Below are 23,533 nucleotides of genomic sequence, written 5' to 3'. Positions count from 1 at the left end.
GCTGTAATTCCTTTAAAGGAAAAGATAAAAAAGAAGTTTACTTGGTTCTGCAAAGTTCTTGAAAGAGTTTCAACTTCAAATTAAAGTGTGATAGGGGCAGCTAGGTGGCGCAGTGGATAGAGTAACGGCCCTGGATTCGGGAGGACCTGAGTTCAAATCCGGCCTCAGACACTTAACACTTACTAGCTGCGTGACCCTGGGCAAGTCACTTAACCCCAATTGCCTCACCAAAAAAAAAAAAATTAAAGTGTGACATTTTGTCTTTTCTTTATTGGGAAATTGGATGAGCAAGCCCTTTAACCCCTCTCTCACCTACAGTTCCAAGAACCTACAGCATGTGCAGCAGCTGCACTCTCCCATAAAACCATCTCAGCAGATGGGCTAAACCAGGTTGAGGGTAACTGATAGGCAGAATGGGAAGATGGAACAATTTGGTCCCAATATCCATGAAAGCAGCTGAAGTAGGCACTGTGGAGAGCTTAAAACTTGATCAGACATTGAAAACTCCAAGGCCATCCTCCACTGCATCCCAGGCTATTGCCAGTCATCCTGACTTTTGTCTTGCCACTAACCTTCAGTGACTCAGGAAGAGAGAATGAGGCTGGTGATTTTATACAACTCTGTCTCACATAAAACCCAATTCATGCACGAGTCAAGACATTACCCCATGATATCATTGGTCCTCTTCAAAAACCAAGGACAAAGAACAACTGGGAAGTTAGTGAGACAGAAGAGGTAGACACATTTTCTTTAGTCAACTCTTGGTTGGAGTGTGATTTAATACAAAAGAAATCATCAAAAAAAAGAAATTGAGTCACTGGAGATTAGTTAGGGTTTGAAAAAAGAAATAAAAGAATAGCTTGCCAATCTATTCCATAATTACCAAGTTCTAACTTCTATAGTCCATCAAGTAAAATGAAGCTACCATATTTACCACTGACTGTCCATCTGCTAAATACAAAGATTAGCACATAAGGAGGGAGACATGGTATACTTCTATACTTCTCCTTCATCTAAATTAGAACTTGTTAGCTTCACTTTCCAAGCTTTGCAGTTGTTTGAGTTTCCTTACTATGCTATTATGTAGGCCAATATCTAAAATGAAAAATCAACATTCATTAAAATCCAAATGGGAATCATTTAAAAAGTGGGGAAAAAAGGCTTTTAGACAATTTCTCAAGAGAAACAAGGCACGGAACAAAAATGACAACAAATAAGAATCTCTTTGTACTGAATTAGCAATACATTGCTAAATGGCACATGGCCATGGAGAGGAAAGCTTGATTGGTAAACAAAGGCCTTGTATTTGCTCAACACTGACCATACTAAATGAAATAGGCAAGTAGGCCAATCTTTGCCAACTCAATCCAAATGCTTTCCTCCATGCCAAATTCTAGCACGAGAGCTCTATTCAGAAGTACAATGCTACTTGCATTTTATAATTATAGCACCATATATTTATCTAACATTAAGGACTTAGAAAACTGAAGACCAGAGAGGTAAACTAACTTTCCCATCGTCACCCAGTCACTTAGGTGGCATAAAGCATCCTAGACTCAAGATTCTTGACTCCCAGGGCCAATTCTCTTCCGTTAGATTAATTGCTGCTACAGAAACACATTAGAAGTATGGGCCGTAACAATTCCCAAACCTTAGGGAAAAAAAATTTCCTCCCTTTTTAAAAATTTATTGGTGATTTCTACTTTTACATCGATTTCCAAATATATCCTGACATTAATTTTTATTTCAAGTATGTCAAAGGAAAAGGAGTAGTATAACAAAACTAACCCATTGGTCAAGTAAATCTGAAAATCTTTTGCTATATCCTATACTCACAGACCTTGCCAATACAATGAAGGGAAGAGGGATTTTCCCCTTTTTTTTCTAGGCTAATATTTTTCAGCCATTATAATTATATGACACTCAGTTTCAACTTTCTGTTGTTCTTTCCCTGCCAATTTTTGTAGTCATTGTGTGCATGGTAATGCATAGTTATCTGTGCGTGGTAATTGGTTTCCCATGCTTCTCTAGAATTCTTCATATCTGTCATTTCTTGTGGATGTAGGAACCCCACTAAATTTCATGTCCTCATAATTTATTCAGGCATTCTCCAATCAGTGGGCACCTACATAGTTTCCAGTTCTTTTAGAACACAAAAAGTGTTTCTATGAATATTTTGGCATATATAGGCCCCCTTTCTCTGTCTTTGACTTCCTGTGCATATATGTCTACCTGTGGTATCCCTGGGTTGGCTGAGACCTGAACCAGAGCAGTGATAGTAATAGAAAGGAGGAAGAACATGAGAAATGGTACAAAAGGTAGAATTAATGAGATTTGGCAACTTAATCAAATTTCAGAGGTGAAAGCAAAGTCAAGGATAACAGAGGTTTTGAGGATTTGAAAGTGTTATAGTTGACAAAATAGGTATGTGGGAAAAGATAACAAGTACCTTTGAGTACCTCAGACTCAACAATGGGACAGCCTGGTTGGAGCCAGAAATGCAGCAAGCAGCTGAAATTTGAACATGAGTTTGGGAGAAAGATCAGGGATAAAGATAGAGATTTGGGAGTCACCTGCATAGAAGTCATTCCTGAAAGGAAAGACTGCTGAAGGAAGAAGTGTAATAATGATAGTTGAGAAGGCAGAGAATAGAACTTGGGGGAAGACTAACCTCAAGGAGTCAAGAAGAAGAAATGAAGATATTAGAGAGAAAATCTAGAAGGGTATGGCATCATGGGCATTGATCACAAAAGATTAGCTTGATAAATCTTTACCTTATCCTCCCCAAAATGCCTCATATTTATTTGTGTGTAAGTGTCTGTGTAATGTATTTTCTCCCCAATGGAATGAAAGAGCAAGAACCACTTCATTTCTGCTTTTGTATCTCCAGCACTTAGCCCAAAACCCAGTACATAGTAGGTGCTTGAATATATACCTGTTAACTAAGATAGAGACCTAACTCCCTATTACAGTAGGTTCAATTCTGGACATCCTTTCACAATGATCAGCCACTTATTTTTCTAGTATGAACAAAGATACTGGAAAAACTATATATTATGACTTCAGAGAAAGGGTTGTACAGTCTTAGAACCTCCCAGAACTCCATGAAACCCTCATTAAAGGTCTGCAAAGAGTCTCTAACCAGGAAGGATGAAAAGACTCCCTCACAAGGTCTTGTAGTGGAAAACTTTAAAGATGTGCATGTGTGTGTATGTGTAATTTCTTACTTGGGAGTATTGTTCTTGGGAATGGCATTTATTAGATATATTTCTCCAACATGGAGAAGCAGCCTGGCATAGTGGAATAGACACATAGCCTTGGAATCAGGAAGACCTAAGTAAAGTATTAGTCTTGCCTCTGACACTTACTAGACCTGTATGATCCTGGACAAATCACTTAACTTCTCAGTGGCCAGGCAACTCTCCAAGACAAGAAATTGCTGAACAGATACCAATCGTCATTGTTGATAGAGATAATGTTAAAGCAATGAACTCACAAAGTCTGACTCCTTCCTGATGCCAACTCCAAAAAGAGGATACCTGTTGACCTTCAGGTTATCAGTCTGTTATGGAAATGACTACTGCACTTTAAAACAAAATGACAAAAGCAGTGCCACTCCACCCAGTTCCATGTTACCAGGGTCAAATTGGAAACTGGTGAAGTAATAGAAGTAGAGTCCAGACATTCTGCTTTGGGTTTTTATGACTGAACTGCCAAACAACTCCTAGCCAACTTCTCAGAAAACTTTCAGGCACTTTCTCAAATTCCAGCTAAACCATCAACTATGTGGCTCTAGGGACTAAACAGCTCACAGGGTGGTAATGGGATATAAAAATCTGCTAACTTGAGGTCAGTGGCCTAAATTCGGGGGTGTGAAGCTGCAGTACTAATTATACCACAGATAAAACTGCTTGAAAGCTTTGAAGCTGAGTACTGATTCTTTCCTGGCAGAGGGGTGACTATATCAAATTAAGTATTAACCCCATTAATAAAAGGTGATAAATAAATTCAAGAAGGTAGCTCCCTTCAGAACCACAGAGAGGAGAGGGAATATGAAGAATCTTGTCCTATATGGAGCCCATTATGTATAAAGTTTTCAACAAGCACTCACATCAATTCAAAGCTAAGTCTGAGCACCTAACAGGTACTCAGAGGTTCAGAGACTACGAGCTGGGGAGAAATTTATTAGTGACTGAATACAACTGTCTCATGCTCAACATTTATTTGTTAACTAGCTTCTCTATTCTTTGAGGTAAATGATGGTATTGTAAAAAATGGTCAGGAGAAATAGAAAAAGAATAGATTGATTTCCTTATTTAGTTCTTGTGCTAAAGTCATGCTATGAGGAATGGTAGGTGGCAAGTGTTAAAGGCAAAAGTCCCTAAGAGATCAACCACAGGACCTGTAAGTGATACGTATCTAGCCCAATATATCCCAACATTTTGACTCAGACAATACCCATGAAGAACAAGAAAGACACTATGTGGACGGAGGCTTTCAGCTCTACCCTACATGCTGCACAAAGTAAGAGTACCTTCCTCCTCCAATTCCCACAACCCACCTCCTCTCAATAGGAAATTTACATGAGAAACAGTAGCTCCTCTCCACAAAAAGTAAATAAATACTATTTTTAAAGATATTTTTTTTAAATGGGAATCTCTACTCCACAGTGTCTATAGCCCTTGCTTCTATTCCCTGCTCTGGTCCTGAGTCAGTGAGACTGATCCAATCACTTAAGGCCAGATAAAATCACTAAAGGGAAAAAAAAATTACGCCCACATCATGCAGGTGTGTTGCTTGCCTCAGGGCACAATTTAGGACATGTATGCACAAGTCAGCTACAGGAGGGTATGAACACAAGAAAGGCACATTTATAAAGCAATTTTGCTAAAATGGGCCCTAATGTTTCTGTGACTCAGTTTCCACATAACAAAAAAAGTAGACGTGACAATGAACACTGAGATTTTTATATGAAATCTATCCAAGTCTAAGTTTTCTCTTATATGAAACCTGGCCTCGGACAATATCCACAGTACCCTTCCAACTATAAAACTCTAAATTCTAGAATGCTCAAGCAAGCAAAACTTTAATGAAGCGTGCCTACTCCATAGCCGAGTAAAGATTTAGTGCTCTGACTTCATTTCCTTCTGGAATGAAGAGAAATAATAAGAGTCTTTAAAAGGTATTTATCAAAGACCCAGAGGTATAGGGAACCGTCTCCCATACTGTTAGTGAAACTTATGCATTGTTAAAGTTTGTTTTTGCTGTATTGTGGTATATGGGGTTAATTTTTTTAATCTATTTGATAGATCTGAAATAATGGAATTTCAGAAACACACTCCCCTAGGGGAAGGGCCTTCAAATGAAAACCTGTGAGGTGGGTGGAACTAGTTACCTGAGCTGTATATTTATTTACCGGGTTCAAGACCTGTTGAAAACCTCAGCTCTGCCAAATGACCTGAGACTAAAACCTGCAGAAATAGAAACCCTGTAAGAAGATCCAAGTGGGCAGGGAACAGGGTTTTTTTTTTAATTGGAGGAAAAATTCCATTTTTGGAACCCCTTCCAGAGGATAGAAATTAAATAGGGACCTTTCTGGATAGGAAGAGGCAAGAAAGGCTGTAACTTCTCTCATAGTTAAGAAAAAAAAAAAAGACCCAGATGCCATATTGGGACAATATATGGAGAAATTTAACCTAACATACAGAATCAGCAATAAGAGCAGACATGACCAACCAGAACTGTCACAAATAGAATAATAAGCGAGATTAGACTCAGGAGCTTTTCTTCTTACTTTCTTTGTATCTTCAGCTCTTAGCACAGTGCCTAGTACATAATAGGCATTTAATAAATGTCTAGTGATCGACCATAAAGACTTCCAAAGGTAACAAAACCTAAGAGGTTCCCCAAACAGTGAATGAGGCACCTCTAAGGTCAGACAGGAAATAATATTAAATACAAAGAAGGAATCTTTGTAAGAGAAATAGGGAAGGGTTTCTCCCATGTACAAAGCTAAGGTTGAGGTAAGATTTTTAAGAACCTTGAGTCAAAAAACAAACAAACAAAAAACAAAACAAACAAACAAAAAGAACCTTGAGTCACTGAGGGGACTAAAGAGTTATAAATGTATGAGAGAGATGTTTGTAGTCCAGATAAGAATTCCCCAGCACAACCAAACTCATTAGACGGTGAGTTCCTTGAGAGCAGCAACTGTTTTGGGGTTTGATGGTGGGTTGTTGTTGTTGTTGTTGTTTTGTCCTATGTATCCTCAGTGTTCAGCACAATGCCTGGTATACAGTAAGTGCTCGATAAATGCTAAATGACTAATAAAAAGAGGTTGAGATATATTGTCAGACACAGTCGATATCAGTTTGGTTTTTTGTGTGTTTTCCCCCTCTCTCTTTTTAAATCTTTGTTACTAGGGATTGCTTAAAGGGAAGGAAAGAGATGAGGAGAACATGACCTGTTTATATCACAAATAAATGTGGTGGATTTCAAAAAGGCACCAACCCCCCAAAAAAACATAATAATGAAAAAGTAGGTTATCTACTTTGACTATAAACCTAAGAGTCTGAACCCAGAGTCAACCTTGAAATGCTTTCCACAATGGATTCCATACATCAGTCAAGGTCTAGCTCCCTGTACATTTTCCTGGAAGGGTAAGATTCTGTGCAGCTTTATAACCTTTTCTTTTGAACCCCTGTGTTTCCCTGTAAAATTAACAATAAAATTCTTCATCACCCCCCCCCCCTTTTAAAGGGTAAGTGATGACTTCATGGACAAGATGGTAAAAGAGAAGAGAAAACCTGCATCTCCTATCCCAAGAAGGTAGGAGAGAGGAACCCAGGTAAGGAGATTACGGTAGCTGTGTCTATCAACATAGGGAGTCAGGAACACAAACCTCTCGTCTTTCTAGTCATGGAAGAAAAGTATACACAAGACAATATGCCTCTCAACAGGGTCTCCATTCATGGTTTTCTAATTCATAGCTAAATTAAGGGATCTAATGGGCTAGAACACTGTATATTAGAAACTACCAGAAATTTAGATACAAGTTATATATCACTTTATCTAATTTTATGCATAAATAATAATGAAATAATTCACCAGAAAACTTTCCTGAAAATTGAAATAAATGATTACATAGGTATAAATTCAGTTATTGCAAAACACAGTGAAGTATTTATCTTCTAAACAATTTTTGTATTCTTTGCATTGCCAACAGTCTCCATCCAGACACAAATTCAATTAAATTGGGAGTATTCCAAAGGGCAAGTAATCCAACACACCAGAATTCCACAGTAACAGATTATTATAAGGATTTAGATATATAGTGATACCCCAAATTTAAAAATCCCCTGAAAACAAAGCTCTTTTATATGAAGTCAACTCTGTTTAAAAAAAACACAAAGAAATTTTCATAAATCATGTAAAACAGAGGTGCCTCCCTTAACAGCTGCATGACAAAATTCCCTCAGTGCATTGCTCCTATCTGTCCCTGCCCAATAGAAGGTTGTGATGAAGTGAACCTTCTCTTCTCGTGGGTGGCAATTGTCTGTATTATTATTGCATGCTCAAAGTATTGAAATATTACAGAACTAAAAGATGCAATTCAGGACCACTCCCCTGAGAAAGGAAGGGAGGAGACCACCAAGGAATATTATTAATCTTTGAACATTGGAAAATACGTATGGAGAATATGCCTGGGCTGTTAGAAGCTTGTCTGCTCAGTCATGCTTGGCATCTGTCAACTGATATTCAGTTACCTTCTAAATCTTTGGAAATGGGAGGGAAAAAATTATCTCTTCCTACTGCTACCCCCATTCAGTCCCAACCAGGAAAATGGACCCCTTCAAGTCACATTAACAATCTAGATGGAGGAAGTGGCTGTTTATTAATAAGCAGGACCCCCTTCCTTCAAAACTGATGTCCCTAGGAATTTAAGGGTGGGAGTAGGGAAGCAATGGCCCTCAGATCTAGGAAAGCTTAAATTCATAAGATACATGATAAAGTGATGGGGGCAGAGCTGGGCAGGCCTAGAACTTGGGGAAAAAAAAGAATATGAAATGTTACCTCACCAGAACTGTAATAGTGGGTGGGGCTTTAAGATAGTTCTCTTTCCTTCTCTTAATCTCTCTTTCTCTGCTCCTTCCAACTGGGCAAGAGAATAAGTGCTCTCCCTGACCTACTTTTCATCTCTTTTGGAGGACACACCAATGAAAAAAATAGCAATTATAGAGTGTTTTAAGGTTTGTAAAACACTTTCCAAATATCTCATTTGATCCTCACAAGAACCCTGTGTAATAGGTACTATTGTTATTCCCATTTTAGAGATGAAGGAACTGACGTAGGCAGAGAAGTTAATGACTTACCCAGGGTCACACAGCTACCGTCCAAAGTGGGATTTGACAATAATCCTCACTTCCTTTGTCTCCAAACAACATTGGATAAAAAGTTACGCTTTTGGCAGACAAAGGAACATCCAACAGTCTTTTTTCTTTCCTTTTTCTCCCTTTTGCCTTCTCTGCCAGAAGCTGGGAAGTCCAAGTGGCCTCATGTCAAATGAAGGCCAGGCAGGCCCAGGAGAAATATTTATTGCCATCCTCCTTTAAGAAATAACTGCATATTTTTAGTATTAAAATTGTCAAGGACTTTAATTTCTTTGTAGAGGAGTTATCATTGATATATCTGGATGTTTGTCTTGAACTAATAATTTTTTTGGGGGGGGCAATGAGGGTTAAGTGACTTGCCCAGGGTCACACAGCTAGTAAATGCCAAGTATCTGAGGCCAAATTGAATCCAGGGCCAGTACTCTATCCACTGTGCCACCTAGCTGCCCCCTGAACTAATAATTTTCTTTGCTATCCCATGTCCTTGATAGTCACCATTAAATTATACTCTCAAGCTTGATATAGTGGGGTTCAAGCCTGCTAGATACTCTATGGTCAATGTCTAGAAAGATTTCTACAATGCTAGGTATGGTAAGATTCCTGGTATAGTATTGTTTTAACAGAGGCCCAATTTAACAAGGTATGATTTCTAATTATATAACTGTTTGATAAAAATGTATTAAGTATATATTACATGGGAGGTATATATTACATGGTAGGTACTGTGCTAGGTGTTGGACATAAAAAGACAAAAACAAAACAGTCCCTGATTTCAAAGAGCTTACATTTTACTGGAGTCTATTTTCTGTTTGTTTTGAGGAGCAATGAGGGTTAAGTGACTTGTCCAGGCTCACACAGCTAATAAGTGTCAAGTGTCTGAGACTGGATTTGAGTTCAGATCCTCCTGAATCCAGGGCTGGTGTTTTATCCACTGTGCCACCTAGCTGACCCCTGGAATCTATTTTCTGAAGAACATGATGGCATTATTACCTCCATTTCATGGATGAGGGATCTGAGGCACAGGAAATTTAGATGACCTACCCATAGCCAAAGAGCAAGTCAATATCATAGGTAGGATTCAAATCCAGGCCTTTTAAACTTAGTCCAACAGTCTATTCACTACACCCTCTTGCATTCCATAAAAAGAAAACTCCCACTTACTGCATGCAGCAGGTATAGGTCATCCCAGCTCTGTGAGTGGGCTGAAAGTTAACAGATCTTATTGGGGGGCCCAAGAGGAAGATGTCATATTTTAATTCAGAAAACAGTTAATCCTGTGTCCTGAAAGAACCACTGGCAAAAGAGGGATTCCTTTGTTTAAAATGGCATTATCGGGAGCAGCTAGGTGGTGCAGTCGATAGAGCACCAGCCCTGGATTCAGGAGGACCTGAGTTCAAATCCAGTCTCAGACACTTGACACTTACTAGCTGTGTGACCCTGGGCAAGTCACTTAACCCCAATTGCCTCACCAAAAAAAACAAAAAACAAAAAAAGGCATTATCATTAAAATTCTTATTGGGACAAATGATTAATTCAATTCAGAGATAAAGAAGTTGAATTTCATCAAGTAAAAAGCCAAGTCTTATCAATAGCTAGTAATAAGCTCACTAGATTTTGGTTAGGAAGTAGGCTTATTACTGACAGGTAATACAATTTCCCTCAGACTAACTTAAGCTAAATTAAGATGACTTTACCTTTATAAACTTGATTATCTAATATTTCTTGATATTATTTTGTTTTGGTAATGCATTTTTTCATTATTTCCTAATAAAACTTTCTAACCCCAGTTACATCTCTATTGCATATGTGTATGTAAATATATATATATATATATATATATACACACACACACACACACACACATATATATATATGTACACACACATCTCTATTATATTAATAATTCTGTCTATATCTGGGTCAGGCATTTCTAAGTCTAGTTTCATAAATGCTGACCTAAGACTAGTGTTAGGAACAGAGTGGGAATTAAAATAATTCTCCAAGGCAGAGGATTTGGGGTTCAAGGGTATTCCCTTACAAAAGTAAACAGGATCAATCCTAGTAAGAAATGTTCCATGGTGTCTCTGCCCACCAGATGGCTACCTTCAGGGGATGACTGAGGTTACTGAATACTCAGACCAAGGAACTACTTGGAATAGAGGAAGCCTGTGTCCTTCGATTCCTGCCCCCCCCCCCCCGCCCCGAACCTGTTCTGCTCTAACCCAGTCCTTTTTCTCTGCAAATTCTCACCTGCCACCTCCCTGTATAAATCATCCTACTGCCTCAAATTCCCTAATCATAATCACAGACATACATGTTAAGGTTTTCCAGGACATGTGATAATATTTCATTATTATTTTAATTTTTCCCTATTATAACCTACTCTTTTCTTTCCTATCTACTTCTGTGGGTACCACAGCCCCTACCCCCAGTAGCTACAGGTACGGAAGACCCAGGAAAAAAAGTGCTTACCACCAAAGTCCTTGGCATTGCCAAATGTTTCAGCATCAGAAATGGAAATTATTTTATCCATGGAATTGGCATTAAAGAAAACCCTAAAGACTATGAGACCCTAAAGACTATAAGATCTTTCCATGTAATTTGCAGCTGAAACCTCTTCTATGGGTTGTCTCCCCCCCAGTAGAAATGTGAGCCCCCTGAGGGCAGGGACTGTCTTACATTCTTATTCATATCCCTGATACTTTGTACATGAGTGCTTAATGAATGCCCTTTAAGTCATTCATTCATTCATTATCTTCAATCTTAAAATACAACCTATGCTGCCTTTATTATCTCAAGATCGGGTTATGAAGACAAAGAAGTCTATTAATGAAATCCCTTAATCCCACAAAACTTAAATGCATAGTGCAATAAAACTCCATGTAAACAGCTATATCCTGTAAGACAAGATATGTAAGACAAAACTAGCCTGCCTCACTATCTTAAGGATCAATCACATTATGTGTGTTTGGATACTAACATTTGGCTCTGACATTTCCTACACACGGTGTAGGAATTCACAACATTTCAAAACATTAATGCAAAGCACTGATAGAAGCAGAGCTGTTCTTCACACTAGGCTCCCTCCATATCAAGCACATACTTTCCCCAAATGGGAAAGTAATTAAGTGTTTTGTTTTAAGGAAGAATTTTCTTTCCATCACTTTCAACTCAGAGAAGGCTGAGTAAATAGATATGCCACTAATGTCAACAAAGGACTGAGATAAGCTGAGATGACAATGCCATATGAAAGTTGAAACCAAGATCTGCCATTACACAGACAAATCATCACAGTCCACAATCCAGAGTTTAACATATTCCTTGACCCCTTAGACTGAAAGGCTGACATTTTAATTAACTATTCATTATAAAATAGCAAGTCAGCATAGCAATAATAGTGTGAAAGGATATGGGTTTGAATCTTGACTGCCAACTTCCTATCTGTGTGACCTTGGATAATCAATCAATAGGAGATGGATACATACATAGGAAAGATATACATGTATATATGTATATAATATGTATGTAGTACATAATACATAGTGGTGCTTTTTCATTAAATATTTAATAGTAATAACACTGTGAATATGGCTTCTTGGACATCCATTTGGACTTTGAGAGCTCCCAAATAAATGGTTATTTGCTATAAGCTATAATGTAATATTGAGCTAAACACATTAATTATTACCAATGCTTATTGAACACCCAATATACATGCTCAATATGAGCTACAATATAATATGGCAGCCACCTCAGACTACATTAAGCATAGCTTCCAGGAGTAGGGAGGTGATAGGCATACTGCATCTGTCCTAATTAAACCTCATTTGGAATATTGTGTTCAGTTCTGAGCCCCATAGTTTAAGAAGGACAGTGACAAACTAAAGAGTTTTCAAAGGAGTGTAAACAAGATAGTGGAGGGATTTAAGCCTATGTCATACAAGGACCAACTGAAAGAATTGAGGATATTTACCCTAGGGAAGAAAATATGGGGAAAGACAAGGGGAGATGTTAGCTTCCTTTAAGTATCTGAAGGACCTTCATGTGGAGGCAGAATTACATTTGTTTTCTTTAGCCTCAGAAGGCAGAACCAGGAGCAATGGCTAAAAATTATAAAGTAGCTAATTTAGGCTTAAAGTCAGGAAAGATGTCCTGGCAATTAATCAGAGCTGTGCCAAAGTGGAATGAGCTGGTTCAAGACATTGTCAAGTAAAGGCTAGAAAAGCACTTGTCAGATACGTTACAGAGATTTCTTCAATATATGGATTGGACTAGAACACCACTGAGGTCCCTTTGAACTCTCGAATTTTGTGATATGGAAAAGATACTGGACTAGATATGAAGAGATACAATGACACACACACACACAAATGAAACAGTTGCTGCCTTCAAGGAGTTTACATTTCCCTGAAGAGATACAATATATACATAAATGTAGAATAACCTGCAGATAAAGAAAACATTAACAGCTGCGGAGGGAGAGCTAGCTTAAGCCTGGAAGTAAGAAAAGACTTGTGAGAGGAAGAGTTGAATAGGAAGTTCATTTCATGTATACAGAATTAATTACATCATGTTGAAGCAGAGAAGACGGAGATGGAATGTAATGTTCAAAGGAAAGCTTGCAGTAGAGTTTGGCTGGAGCACAAAAAGAGTAGAATATAATAATATGGAAGAAGAATAGAAGGAGCCAAACTTTGAAGGATCTTGATTGTCAGGCTGTTTGTACTTTATGCTAGAAGGAAAAGGAACCTACTATAGGTTTTCTAGATACCCTATGAAGTCCATTCCAGCTCTAAAATTCTGTGATTGAATATTATGGGTTTTGCCCAAGATGCATAGGTAACTAACAGAAATATATGGAACCTAAAGCCACTCCCCGATATATAAAGGGTCAAAGAAGAATAATAAACTATTTGAAATCCTATGAAACATTGTTCCAAACTACTAATAAGAGAAATACACATCAAAACCTTTCAAGTTTCACATCATATACAAGAAAAATGGCAAAGATGACAAAAGATGGAGTCACTATTGGATGGGTCGTGGAAAGACATGTATACTAATGGATTTTATATAGAGCTGTGAATTGGTTCAATCATTTTAGAAAACAATCTGGAATTATGCTAAGAAAGTGACTAAAATCCTCATGCCCTACAACCTAGAGGTCTCACAATATTCCACTATTGGCATATACTCCCCAAGAGGCTAAAGACAGAAAGGACCTAAGGATACCAAAATATTCATAGCAGCACTGGTTGTAATAGCAAAAAACTAGAAACAAAGAATATGTCCATTAACTAGAGAATGGCCAAGTGAGTCACAGTACATGAAAGTAAGGCAATATTACCACAATATATAAAATTATGAATATGATGAACACAGAGAACCATGGGAAGATTTTGTGAACTGACGCATAATAAAATAAACAGAAGCAAGAAAAGTATACACACAATGACATCAGCAATTCAAATGGAAAAAATATCAAAAAACACTCAAAACCGAATTCTGTAAAATTATAATAACCAATCTTGGACTCAAAGAAGAGATATGAGAAGATACTTTCCTCTCACTCTTTGCAGAGGTGGGAGATATAGATGTGAAACAGAATATAAATGTCAGATTTTTTTCAGTGTGCTAACTTTTGCTTCATATTTTTCTCCTTTTTTCTTGTTATGAGGGATGGTTTTCTGGGGCAGGGGAAGGAAATAAGTAATATAAACGTCAAAATCATCAATAGTTTTTTTTCAAAAATGATGTTTTTAATAACTTTGTAGAAACTATGCAGATGTTTTCACAATGACTTTTTATGAGTTTTGTATTTCAATATTTTGAAGGATCTGTGATCTCATGTATGACAATAAAGATCATAATAACACTCACATGTATAAAGTTCCTTAAGGTTTACAAAGTACTTAACATGCATTGTCTTATGTAATGTGGGCATTTACTGCAGTGGTATAGAATTCAACCCAGCCATGCCTTCTCGTGCTTTGAACCTCTTTTCCAAATCCAACCATGTAACCCAGGAGTTTTGTGGGTGAATTAACTGATGTGTAACTGAGAAAAGTTGCATGCCACTTGAAGTGAATGTTAAGAATCTTAAGTATAATTTAATTATATCTTAACCCAAAAAAATCTTTAAGAATACATGTCAAAATATATAATGGAAGTCAATAGGGAAATAAGATTGAACATACAGATTTTTACTTTATACCTAGTACATTACTATGCACTTAAATGTTGCTTTCTAATTGTTCCCTAGTTCTTTCTTCAGTGTCTTGTTTCTCCCACCATATTGTGAGCTCTTTCAGAGTAAGAAATGAAACTTCACTTCCCATGTAAGGTGTCTGTGTGGAGTGGAAAGAGAAATACATTTGGACCTACAAGGCCTGTGGTCAAAGTCTCATTCTGCTACTTGCTAGTTATGTGATCTTGGGTAAATCACTTGTAAGCCTTATCTCTAAATGAGAAGCAAGGAATAACATGAAGGGAAGGGATAGAAAGTCAATGTGTGTGGGGGGGGGGGCAGGGAGACAATCATGGTTAGGTGACTTGCCAAGGGTCACAAAGCTGGTAAGAGTCTGAGGTCAAATTTGAACTCAGGTCCTCCTGACTCCAGGGCCAGTGGTCTATCTACTAGACCACCTAGCTGCTCAAGAAGGTCAATCTTGAAATCAGGACATGGATTCAGGTCCTACCTCAGACACACAGTAGCTGTGTGACCCTAGGCCAGTCTGTTAACCTTTCAGTCCTCCAGGTCACTTTCTAAGACCTGAAGTTGGAAAGCAGCTGTTGACTTGCATTGGTAATGGAAGTTTCCTGGTCTAGAATTCCTTATAACGAAACCTTAGTCCAAAGAAATCCAAAAGAAAACAAAACACTGGGAATAATAGCGCTTGTACTTTTCAAGTTCACAAGTTGAAATAAAGATCAACTGAGAGACTATAAAAACTGACATTCAAATGTCAATTATGACACAAAATAGAATGGTCACCCAGTAATGCTAATCCAATGAATAAATGTTTTAGGATTTAACCTATAAATGGAGGCTGAGATAAGAAAGACTATGTGGCCTTCAGAGAGCCTTATGAGTGGATTCCTTACAGTGAATGGATCAAGATGAACAGTTAATCTTTAAATGCTGCCACATTAAGCTGGTACAGCATCCACGGGAGGCTGCCAATTAATATCTGTGGATTTGTTTTTCTTTACTTTTTTCCATGAAAAAAGTTATCTCTATAATTATATAATATAAAAGGTCGGCTTTGGAGTTGGTTTGTTTTGTTGTTGTTGTTAGAGCCTTAAACCAAGGATGTAGATTCTATACTTTAAAACACATTTTTAAAAGTAGCTTGTTAATCCTTAATAATTTTAACATGTCTATAAATTAAAATTGAAAAACTTTAACTAGGTAAGTTTATTGTTTGCTCAAATGTTGGTCTGAAATAGGGAGTGGTGAAAAACTAGAGTATAAATACATTGACAATTTACTTAATGTTTCACACAATTAGAATATTTGGCAAATCTTTTATAATCTTGTTTAAATATCTATTGCCCAAGGTACCAAAGAAGGATATTAATATTCCAAATAAGTTCAATGGAATACACCCATTTATGTTCTCATTAACTCAAACTCTTCCATACTGTAAGAAGACATGTTTTAATTCATTCATACCCCACCTGAAGACCATTTCCAGGACCTACCACAGTATTTTGCATGAAGTCACTTAATAACTATTTGCTGAATTGTTTTATTTCATTTATAGATGCCATCACCCTGTGTGTTTTGTATAAATAACCTCAATAGTGCAAAACAAGTCACCTGGATCACAATCTACTTTATCTGCCTCTTTTTTGTTTTAAAGACAATGCAAACCTCTCAAAATGAAGACTGTGGAAATCATGCTCCTTCTGAGCTTACCTATTGGTCTAACACAAAGCTTTATGGTAATATTGGGGTATGAGAAGTTTTTAACTAATATTTCACTCCCATATTTTATTATTGGATCCATCAAATAAAACCTTAAAATTTTTTTTGTAAAAGGAAAATAGAACTTCATAAAGTCTACAATCCTTTTTCTGTTTCTCATCTTGAAGGCCTTATAATAACAGACTTCTGTGTAATCAATCTCACAGAATCTCGCAATCAAACAGATATGGTATTTGTGCCCTCTGGACCCAGTGTATTTTTCTAGTAATAACACCTCTGTAAAACAAAATAAACAAAGCTGAAAAGGAAACACAAATAAAGGGGCAAACTGTCTAAAATACAACCTCTCTCAGGTAACTGTAAACCAAGCAATAGGAAGAGAAGACCTTCATCTATTCTCCCAGAAACTTGGGGGAAGGAGTTTTACTTTAAAACATTTTGCCCTTTGACCAAAAACTGTAATATGTCCTTATTTGGGAAATAAAGAAATAAGGAAATCATAAATAAATGATGCATAACTAGCACTGTTCCAGGAGAGGTTGTTCTAAGATTGGACTGTTTCCCACACTTTCCTCTAATCACAGGAGTTCAGAATTTAGCTGGGAAAAGTTTTCCTGAAGTACAATCCTAACAATAAAGCTAAGATTACATTATTTTTTTCATAAAATCTTTTGACATGACTAAGCAAAACCCACATAAAATAACATTACTTTTAAGTTTATTATTTTAAAATATTTTTCAAACTTGTAAAATTATCATTTGAAAATAGAGCAAAATCTCATTTTTTTAAAGAGTGGGTAGGGACCACACTCATTCCATTCAAAAAAAAGATTCTCTTCAAAAATGGAATCTGGTAATATACCCTAGGAAAACACTACAAGAGCTTGGAAAGAGACTGAAGGATGCTTAAATTTCCACTGTGGAACAAATTCTGACTTGGGGGTGGGGGAAAGGGAGGGGAGACATGGGATGCCTGCCATAGGGTGGGAAGAGAGAAAGACAGGCCAGAGGGGAAACACCCTAATAGGGAAACCCAAGCAGGTCCCTAGCCTATGAAATGAGGAAGGTTAGGAAAGAGAGAGAGAGAGAGAGACAGAGAGAGAGAGACAGAGAGAGAGAGAGAGAGAGAGAGAGACAGAGACAGAGAGAGAGAGAGAGAGAGACAGAGAGAGAGACAGAGAGAGAGAGACAGAGAGAGAGAGACAGAGAGAGAGAGACAGAGAGAGGAGAGAGAGAGACAGAGAGAGAGAGGGAGCGAGCATGCCAGAAGGGGATATCTGAGTAGGTTCTTAGCCACCTGTCATACAAGGGAAAAGCCAAGAAGGCAATATTTAATGATGAGACTAGACTGCTATCTGGGGAAAGTTAATGTGTCTAAAACACATTTTAAAAGGCAGAAAGTTACTGACACTGAAAGTTGCTGCCACCAACTGGGCATCACATAACTTTAAAACTACCTGTTGTCAGAATCATTTTTATTCCATGAGACCAGCATTTTCACAAAAATTCCACAAATACAGGCTTTTGTCATAAACAAGGAAGGTTCTGAAATAGAAATCTTTAAAAAAAACTATTGAATTGTGTAAAATATCAGCAATTACCAGAAAAATATGGAAATTTTTCTACTACTGGAAATGTTTACGATAATTTTTGACTCAGGGTCTATTTATCTAGAATCGTAATTGCAGTAGGAAGAATAGGCTTTAAAATATAGCATTTTAAAGTCAGCTTTTAAAATCCTTGTATTCTACTTTAAATTTTTTTCTCAAGTGTATTTTGTTTCAAAAAACTATTCAAAGTTAATCATTATAATCTTTATTCTACAATAGCATCTATAAATATCACCAAAATAGTAGCAACAAATATTAAAACTAATTGTGTAGTATTCTGACCTTTTAAGAAAAGATTTACAACAATGAGGCTAGTGGCTTCTTAATATAATTTTTTTTTAATTAAAGAGTTAGTTGCCCTAAAAGGAGTCAGTGCCTAATTTCAGAAATGTAATAGTTTTCCATTCAACAACAACAACAAAAGAAAACAATGTTTTAGTTTCAGTTCTCAAACTATGGACTTGGATCCCCAGAGAGAATATGATTGTTAACTGCAGGATTATGGACAAGAGAGATAAGGGTTCTGATCAATCCTGATGGTCCCTCTGAAGACTGCATATTCCTGAAGATTCTGGTCCTCAACAGTTGAACTTTGTTTTCATCAATAAACACAATGGTAGCGTGTTAACTCAGTAGAATTTCCTGGTTTAGGCCCAATAATTGTCCAGGCATCTTGGATTTGACAAACCCTTGTCTAAATTCCAGCATTAAGCGAGGACAATGACAGTCTTTAAGATTTAGCAGTGCCAGTTTCACTGTGCCTTCAACATTGTAATAGCACATGGTGAAAGCAAGCCAAATTAATTTCTCCCCCATATACTGGTGGACCTCCCCATGTATGGCAGAATCATCCAGGTTTATAAGGGGCAATAATGATTTCTAAATTATAAGGAACTTGATAGAAGCTTCAATGTATAAATATTTAAGTACCTATATGTATATGTTTATTTCACAGGTTCATAGGATTTTAAAAGAATTTCCTAAAGTTATCCAACCTTTCCGGACACAGTTTCCCCCCATCTGTAAAATGATGTCAGACTATATAAACTTCTAAGGTTAACTTCTAAATTCCAGCTCAAAAATTTATGATGCTATTGATCTAGTATCTCCTTCCATGAAGACGGGCACCTAAGCTGTAAGAAGTAGATGAGTTTCTGTTCCAAACTAAAAAAGTCCTCAGAGGAAACTATTCCTACCCCCTCCCCTCACATTCAGGAGTCAGTTTCTTGCTATTCCATAGTCCTTAAAATTAAACTTCAATATCTAACAAAACTTTTGGAGGCAAATATTTCTATAAACAGGGATTCCTGTTGTAACAGGAATTAAAATCCTACATATAATATGAACACACACACACACACACTTATATAATTTAACAGCTGACAACATCTTTGCTGCCATAAATTAAATTGGTGAATTCCAACCTAACCTTAAAAACAAGTTCTCAAATATACCTTTGTGTTTCCTGTGTGATCATGTGAAAGGCAACCTTACCTAGGAAACTCAATTCTTGCACTTCCAGACATAGCTTTTTAAAAAGGAGACAGGTAAATTCGGACAACCCGAGAAGTTTTATTTCATTCTGTATCATCCCTTTTATCCATTTCCCTTTCTCCCCTGAATATAGTACATCTGCATAGAGCAAGCCAATGAGAAACTTTCCGCTAAACAATAAGATCCACTCCTCTCAGCCTCTGTATGGAATCTTGTTCCTTATTTCCAGGGATAGCTCCACCCCACCCACCAACCACTGTCCCCTGGACTTAACCCTGGGTTAGATTCCTTTTGACAAGGACTGGCCTACACTCCCTGTCTTCTCTTTTCTCTACTGGCACTATTGGTTCTGGCAACTCAATGTCCAAAAAGAACGGGGAGCCCCTAGTTCTGATACCTCGAAAAGGTGACATGGGTGCAGGTTAAGCAACCTTTCAAAGGTCAGCAAGCACCCAAAGCCACCCCTTCTTCGGGCAGAGATGCTGTAACGATCTTACTATCAGCAATCAGTGGCAATCAAACTTTCCTGTCCCCCTTGTCCTTTGAGGTTTCCTATTGGATCTCAGTACTCAAGAAGGGAGACAAGGGAAGGCACACAAAACAAGCTAGCCTATCCAGTTACCCTTTGAGCGCATCGTGTCCTCCTCCGCCTCTTCTCTTTGCCCGGCTGGCTCTGGTTTCCTTCACATTCCCTGTCCTCCGAATTCCCTTCAGCACCCATGGCTCGTGTAGGAAGACAAGAGCACTGTAAATCCCAGGGCTAGCTCCAGCAGACCCCCCTCTCCGCATGGGTGCCGATCAGCCGCGGGCTCCCTCCCTCCTCCTCCTCCTCCTCCTCCTCCTCCGCCTCCTCTTCCTCCTCTGCCTCCTCTTCTCTGCTGCTGTGCCGGGTTGGGGCTGGGGCTTGCTGCTGCTGCGCCCCTAAGCGCGCAGCTCCGCTGGGGCTCCTCGACTCCGGCACGGCTTGTTCCCCTGGGCCCGAGCGCCCTCCCGTCACCCTGCAGGCACCGCCCTCTCTCCCTCTTCAAGCAGCTCCCACCAGCTGCAACAGAAGGACAAATACCCCAAGAAGGGGAAAGGAATTAAAATCCCGAGGTTGTCCCAGCCCCGCGATCCCCTCCTCCCGGGGTGCTGACAGTGCCGAACCAGGGAGGACAGATGGGTCTCCCGCAGCAGCCCAGGCGCCCAAGCACTGCTTCCCGCCCGCTCTTCTGCCTCCCCAGCGCATCCAGGAGAGCTCAGCGCAAAGTACCCGTGTCCCGAGCCGTCCCGGGCCAGACCAGACCAGAGTCTCAGGCCCCGGGAACTCGAACTTTTATACATTCTTTTTTTTTCCCCTCCAGGACACAAAGTGTTTTGCCAAATGCCCCGGCTCCAGCCTAGCTCTCTAATGAAAGCCTCAAAACTTGGGGACCCGCCCCGCCGACCCCGGGCCGGCTCTTGGAGAGAGCTCCGGGCGCTGCCACCACCCCCCAGAGCATCTGATTCCAAGCCCGGCACCCGAGAGCCCGGGCCAGGAAGCTGTCAGGCAGGGAAGGGCCAGCGCCCCAGCGCCAGCGCCAGCTGCAGGCGTTCCGGGACAGCCCCTCACCCCAGTCCCTGTCCCGGCCCCCCCCACTCCCCGCCCCGGCGCAAAACGCAAAAAGCCGGCCGTGGCCAAAGCTCAAGCCCCGGCGGCCGCACCGACCCCCCATAAGGATCCCCGGCTGTTCCCATTAGTGTGACTCCTACTGGGGCTCCCCGAGGAAGCGACGTGGGCTGCCTACCCCTGTAGCTGTTGAGAGCCCTTAGCCGCCGCCGCTACCGCCGCCGCCGCCGCCGCCGCCGCCCGCTGCCGCTGCAGCCGCCACCGCTCTCCTCGCAGCTGTCCCAGCTGTGGCCGCCTCTCCTACTCCGGCACCCCCCCGTCTTCTGCCGCGACTTCCCGCGGCCCCCTCCTCTCCCCACCTCTTCAAGTATCGTCCGCGCAGCGGTTTCTCGCGAGAGAAATATTTTTTTTTCAAAAAAAAAGAAAAAAAAGAAAGAAAATGACACCCCCCATCCCCCTCATCACCACCCCCACCCCCCGGCCCCATCCATTCCCTCCCTTTCCACTCCCCTTTGCCAGCCGCAGCCTTCAGCCCTGGGGCCTCCCCTCCCAGGATTGGGGAGAAGTGTCGGGGGGGGCGGGAGGGGGTGGGAGGAGCGAGAGGAGGGAGAGAACATGTCCGGGACCTCCTTGGTCCGGGCTCTTACGTCTGGGAGGGGTGGGGATGAGAAAAGGTGGTTTAGCGGTTTCGCCTACTCTGCGGCTGGGAAGTCTAGACCGGAGATTAACCTCTCCCGTGATCGCAAAAGTCTGACCCGGGAGGGAGCCGTGCCACCTGCACCAAGAATGTTGGGGGGGGGCGCTGGTCAGGGCCAAGGGGGAGGTGGGGTGCTGTCCCCCCAACCCCACCCCAAGTCCTCGAGGACCCACAGTCCTCCGTTTTCCAAAGCTCCCGGCCCCGCCTCCCCTTCACTGGAGCCGCAGCCCCACGCGCCAGGCAGCGGGTGCACCGCTGGAAGGGAGGGATGTGACCAGATGTGCATCGCCCGCCCTTCAGGGCGCCAGAACCGAGAGAAGTTCTGGGGACTCGCCACGGATCAGGGGATTGGAGGCGTCCGGCTGCAAGAACATTTCAGCCATCTGCCTTCTTTTTAATCGCTACCTGGTTCGAGGAGTCCGCTAGCCGGCACTCTCTGGGCTCAGTTCAGGCCACATTGTGTCTGGCTGTCTGGATAGTCGGAACAGAGTGTCTAGCTCCTACTGTTGGTTTATTTTTGTGGATGCTGGAACCTGGCAAGTAGATCGAGGGAGGTGACGGCCTCTTGTGTGACCTGCACAGATAGAAGCAAGGGTCCCTTAGGACAATAAACCCACCCCCACCCCCACCTACCCCCAGTCCTCTAAACACACATATGCAACACATTCAGAACCCCCTCTCCCGGAGGTGCGGAGCTAACCGTGGAGTTAGCGGTTTCAGAAGGGGGGGGGGGGAATGGTATGGTATTTATGTTACCCTTATAAGGGAAATGGCTCCGGTGTTGGCTGCACCTTTTTAGCAGTACTTAAGAAAGGGAAAGCGGTTGAACCCCGGAGCCTGGAGGAGTTGGAGACGAGGAAAACCGCTATTAACAGCCCGAGGCTACTAAACCTGAAGCACCAGCGCAACCCTACCAAAAAAGGGTTACTTGATAACAAGTAAAGTGTCAAGCTACAATTTTATCCTGAGGTAACGTGCATTTGTTACTGAAAGGGATTGCGTGTAAATGACCAGAAGAGAAGGAACTTTAACCCCCCCAAAATAGGAGTCCTATTAAAAATTCTGTAATGGGAAGGCTGAGCATTTTTTGCTACCCAGCTGATTCCTTCGAATTGTAGAATGTAGGAACTTGGAAGGAAAGGGAGGGACTTTAGAGATTATCTAGTCCGCCTTCCTTATTTCACAGAAGAGGAAACAGACGATGTGATTTGCCCGAATTCTCAGGGCTAATAAGCAGCCCTAGTAGGACTGAGCCTAGGGGGTTACTTTCCCATATATTTCCTGATTTAATGATATGGAACCTCCTTCCACTAAGGAAAATCTCACCTCCTCTACAATTTAGTTAAAAGTATTGAAGAGTCACTGTAAGTTAACAACAACAACAAAAAAAGTTGTCCTAACCACCCCGGAGCTTTGCTCGACTGAAATGACATGGAGCCAGCACCCTGCCCCATTCCCTCACCCTGTCTAAGCCACCATCAGAGGGGCCCTCTGCTGTAGCTTCCATCTTCTGCCTTCCAGCACTTCTGCTTCTTCCTTGGGTTTGGGGACTGAGGACGTCCAGCCATTGCACAGTATAAGTGGACTTTCAGAAGGCAGGCTGTTCCTTTTCTAAGCCCAATGGTACCAACATTGGCATTTGCCACCCACCTCCCCAACCCCCACTAATTTTCCCTAGCTGAAAAAAAGTCATTGTTATCACTCTGTTGAATCTCTCCAAACTTAGCCACGTTGGTGCTTGGACAGCAGACAATATGTCACCAACTTTTGTACTTTGATAGACTTGGGCTACACCCACATAGCATTTTAGAATAATATCTGACG

The 23,533-nt window shown here is 40.4% G+C and overlaps 1 protein-coding gene across 1 annotated transcript in view; it reads right to left on the bottom strand.

Annotated features, from left to right (window-relative positions):
* FBN1 (fibrillin 1) overlaps positions 1-20,747 on the bottom strand; it is a 301,977-nt gene extending 281,230 nt beyond the window's left edge. The window contains 4 exon segments of the mRNA XM_043980479.1: positions 20,047-20,123; positions 20,126-20,205; positions 20,290-20,466; positions 20,561-20,747. Of these exon segments, the coding sequence (XP_043836414.1) occupies positions 20,047-20,123; positions 20,126-20,205; positions 20,290-20,466; positions 20,561-20,747 (521 nt within the window).
* Between the last annotated feature and the right edge of the window lie 2,786 nt (positions 20,748-23,533).

The sequence above is a fragment of the Dromiciops gliroides genome, chromosome 2, assembly GCF_019393635.1.
Source record: "Dromiciops gliroides isolate mDroGli1 chromosome 2, mDroGli1.pri, whole genome shotgun sequence".
Classification (NCBI taxonomy): Eukaryota; Metazoa; Chordata; class Mammalia; order Microbiotheria; family Microbiotheriidae; genus Dromiciops; species Dromiciops gliroides.
This window is presented reverse-complemented; position numbering and strand designations above follow the sequence as displayed.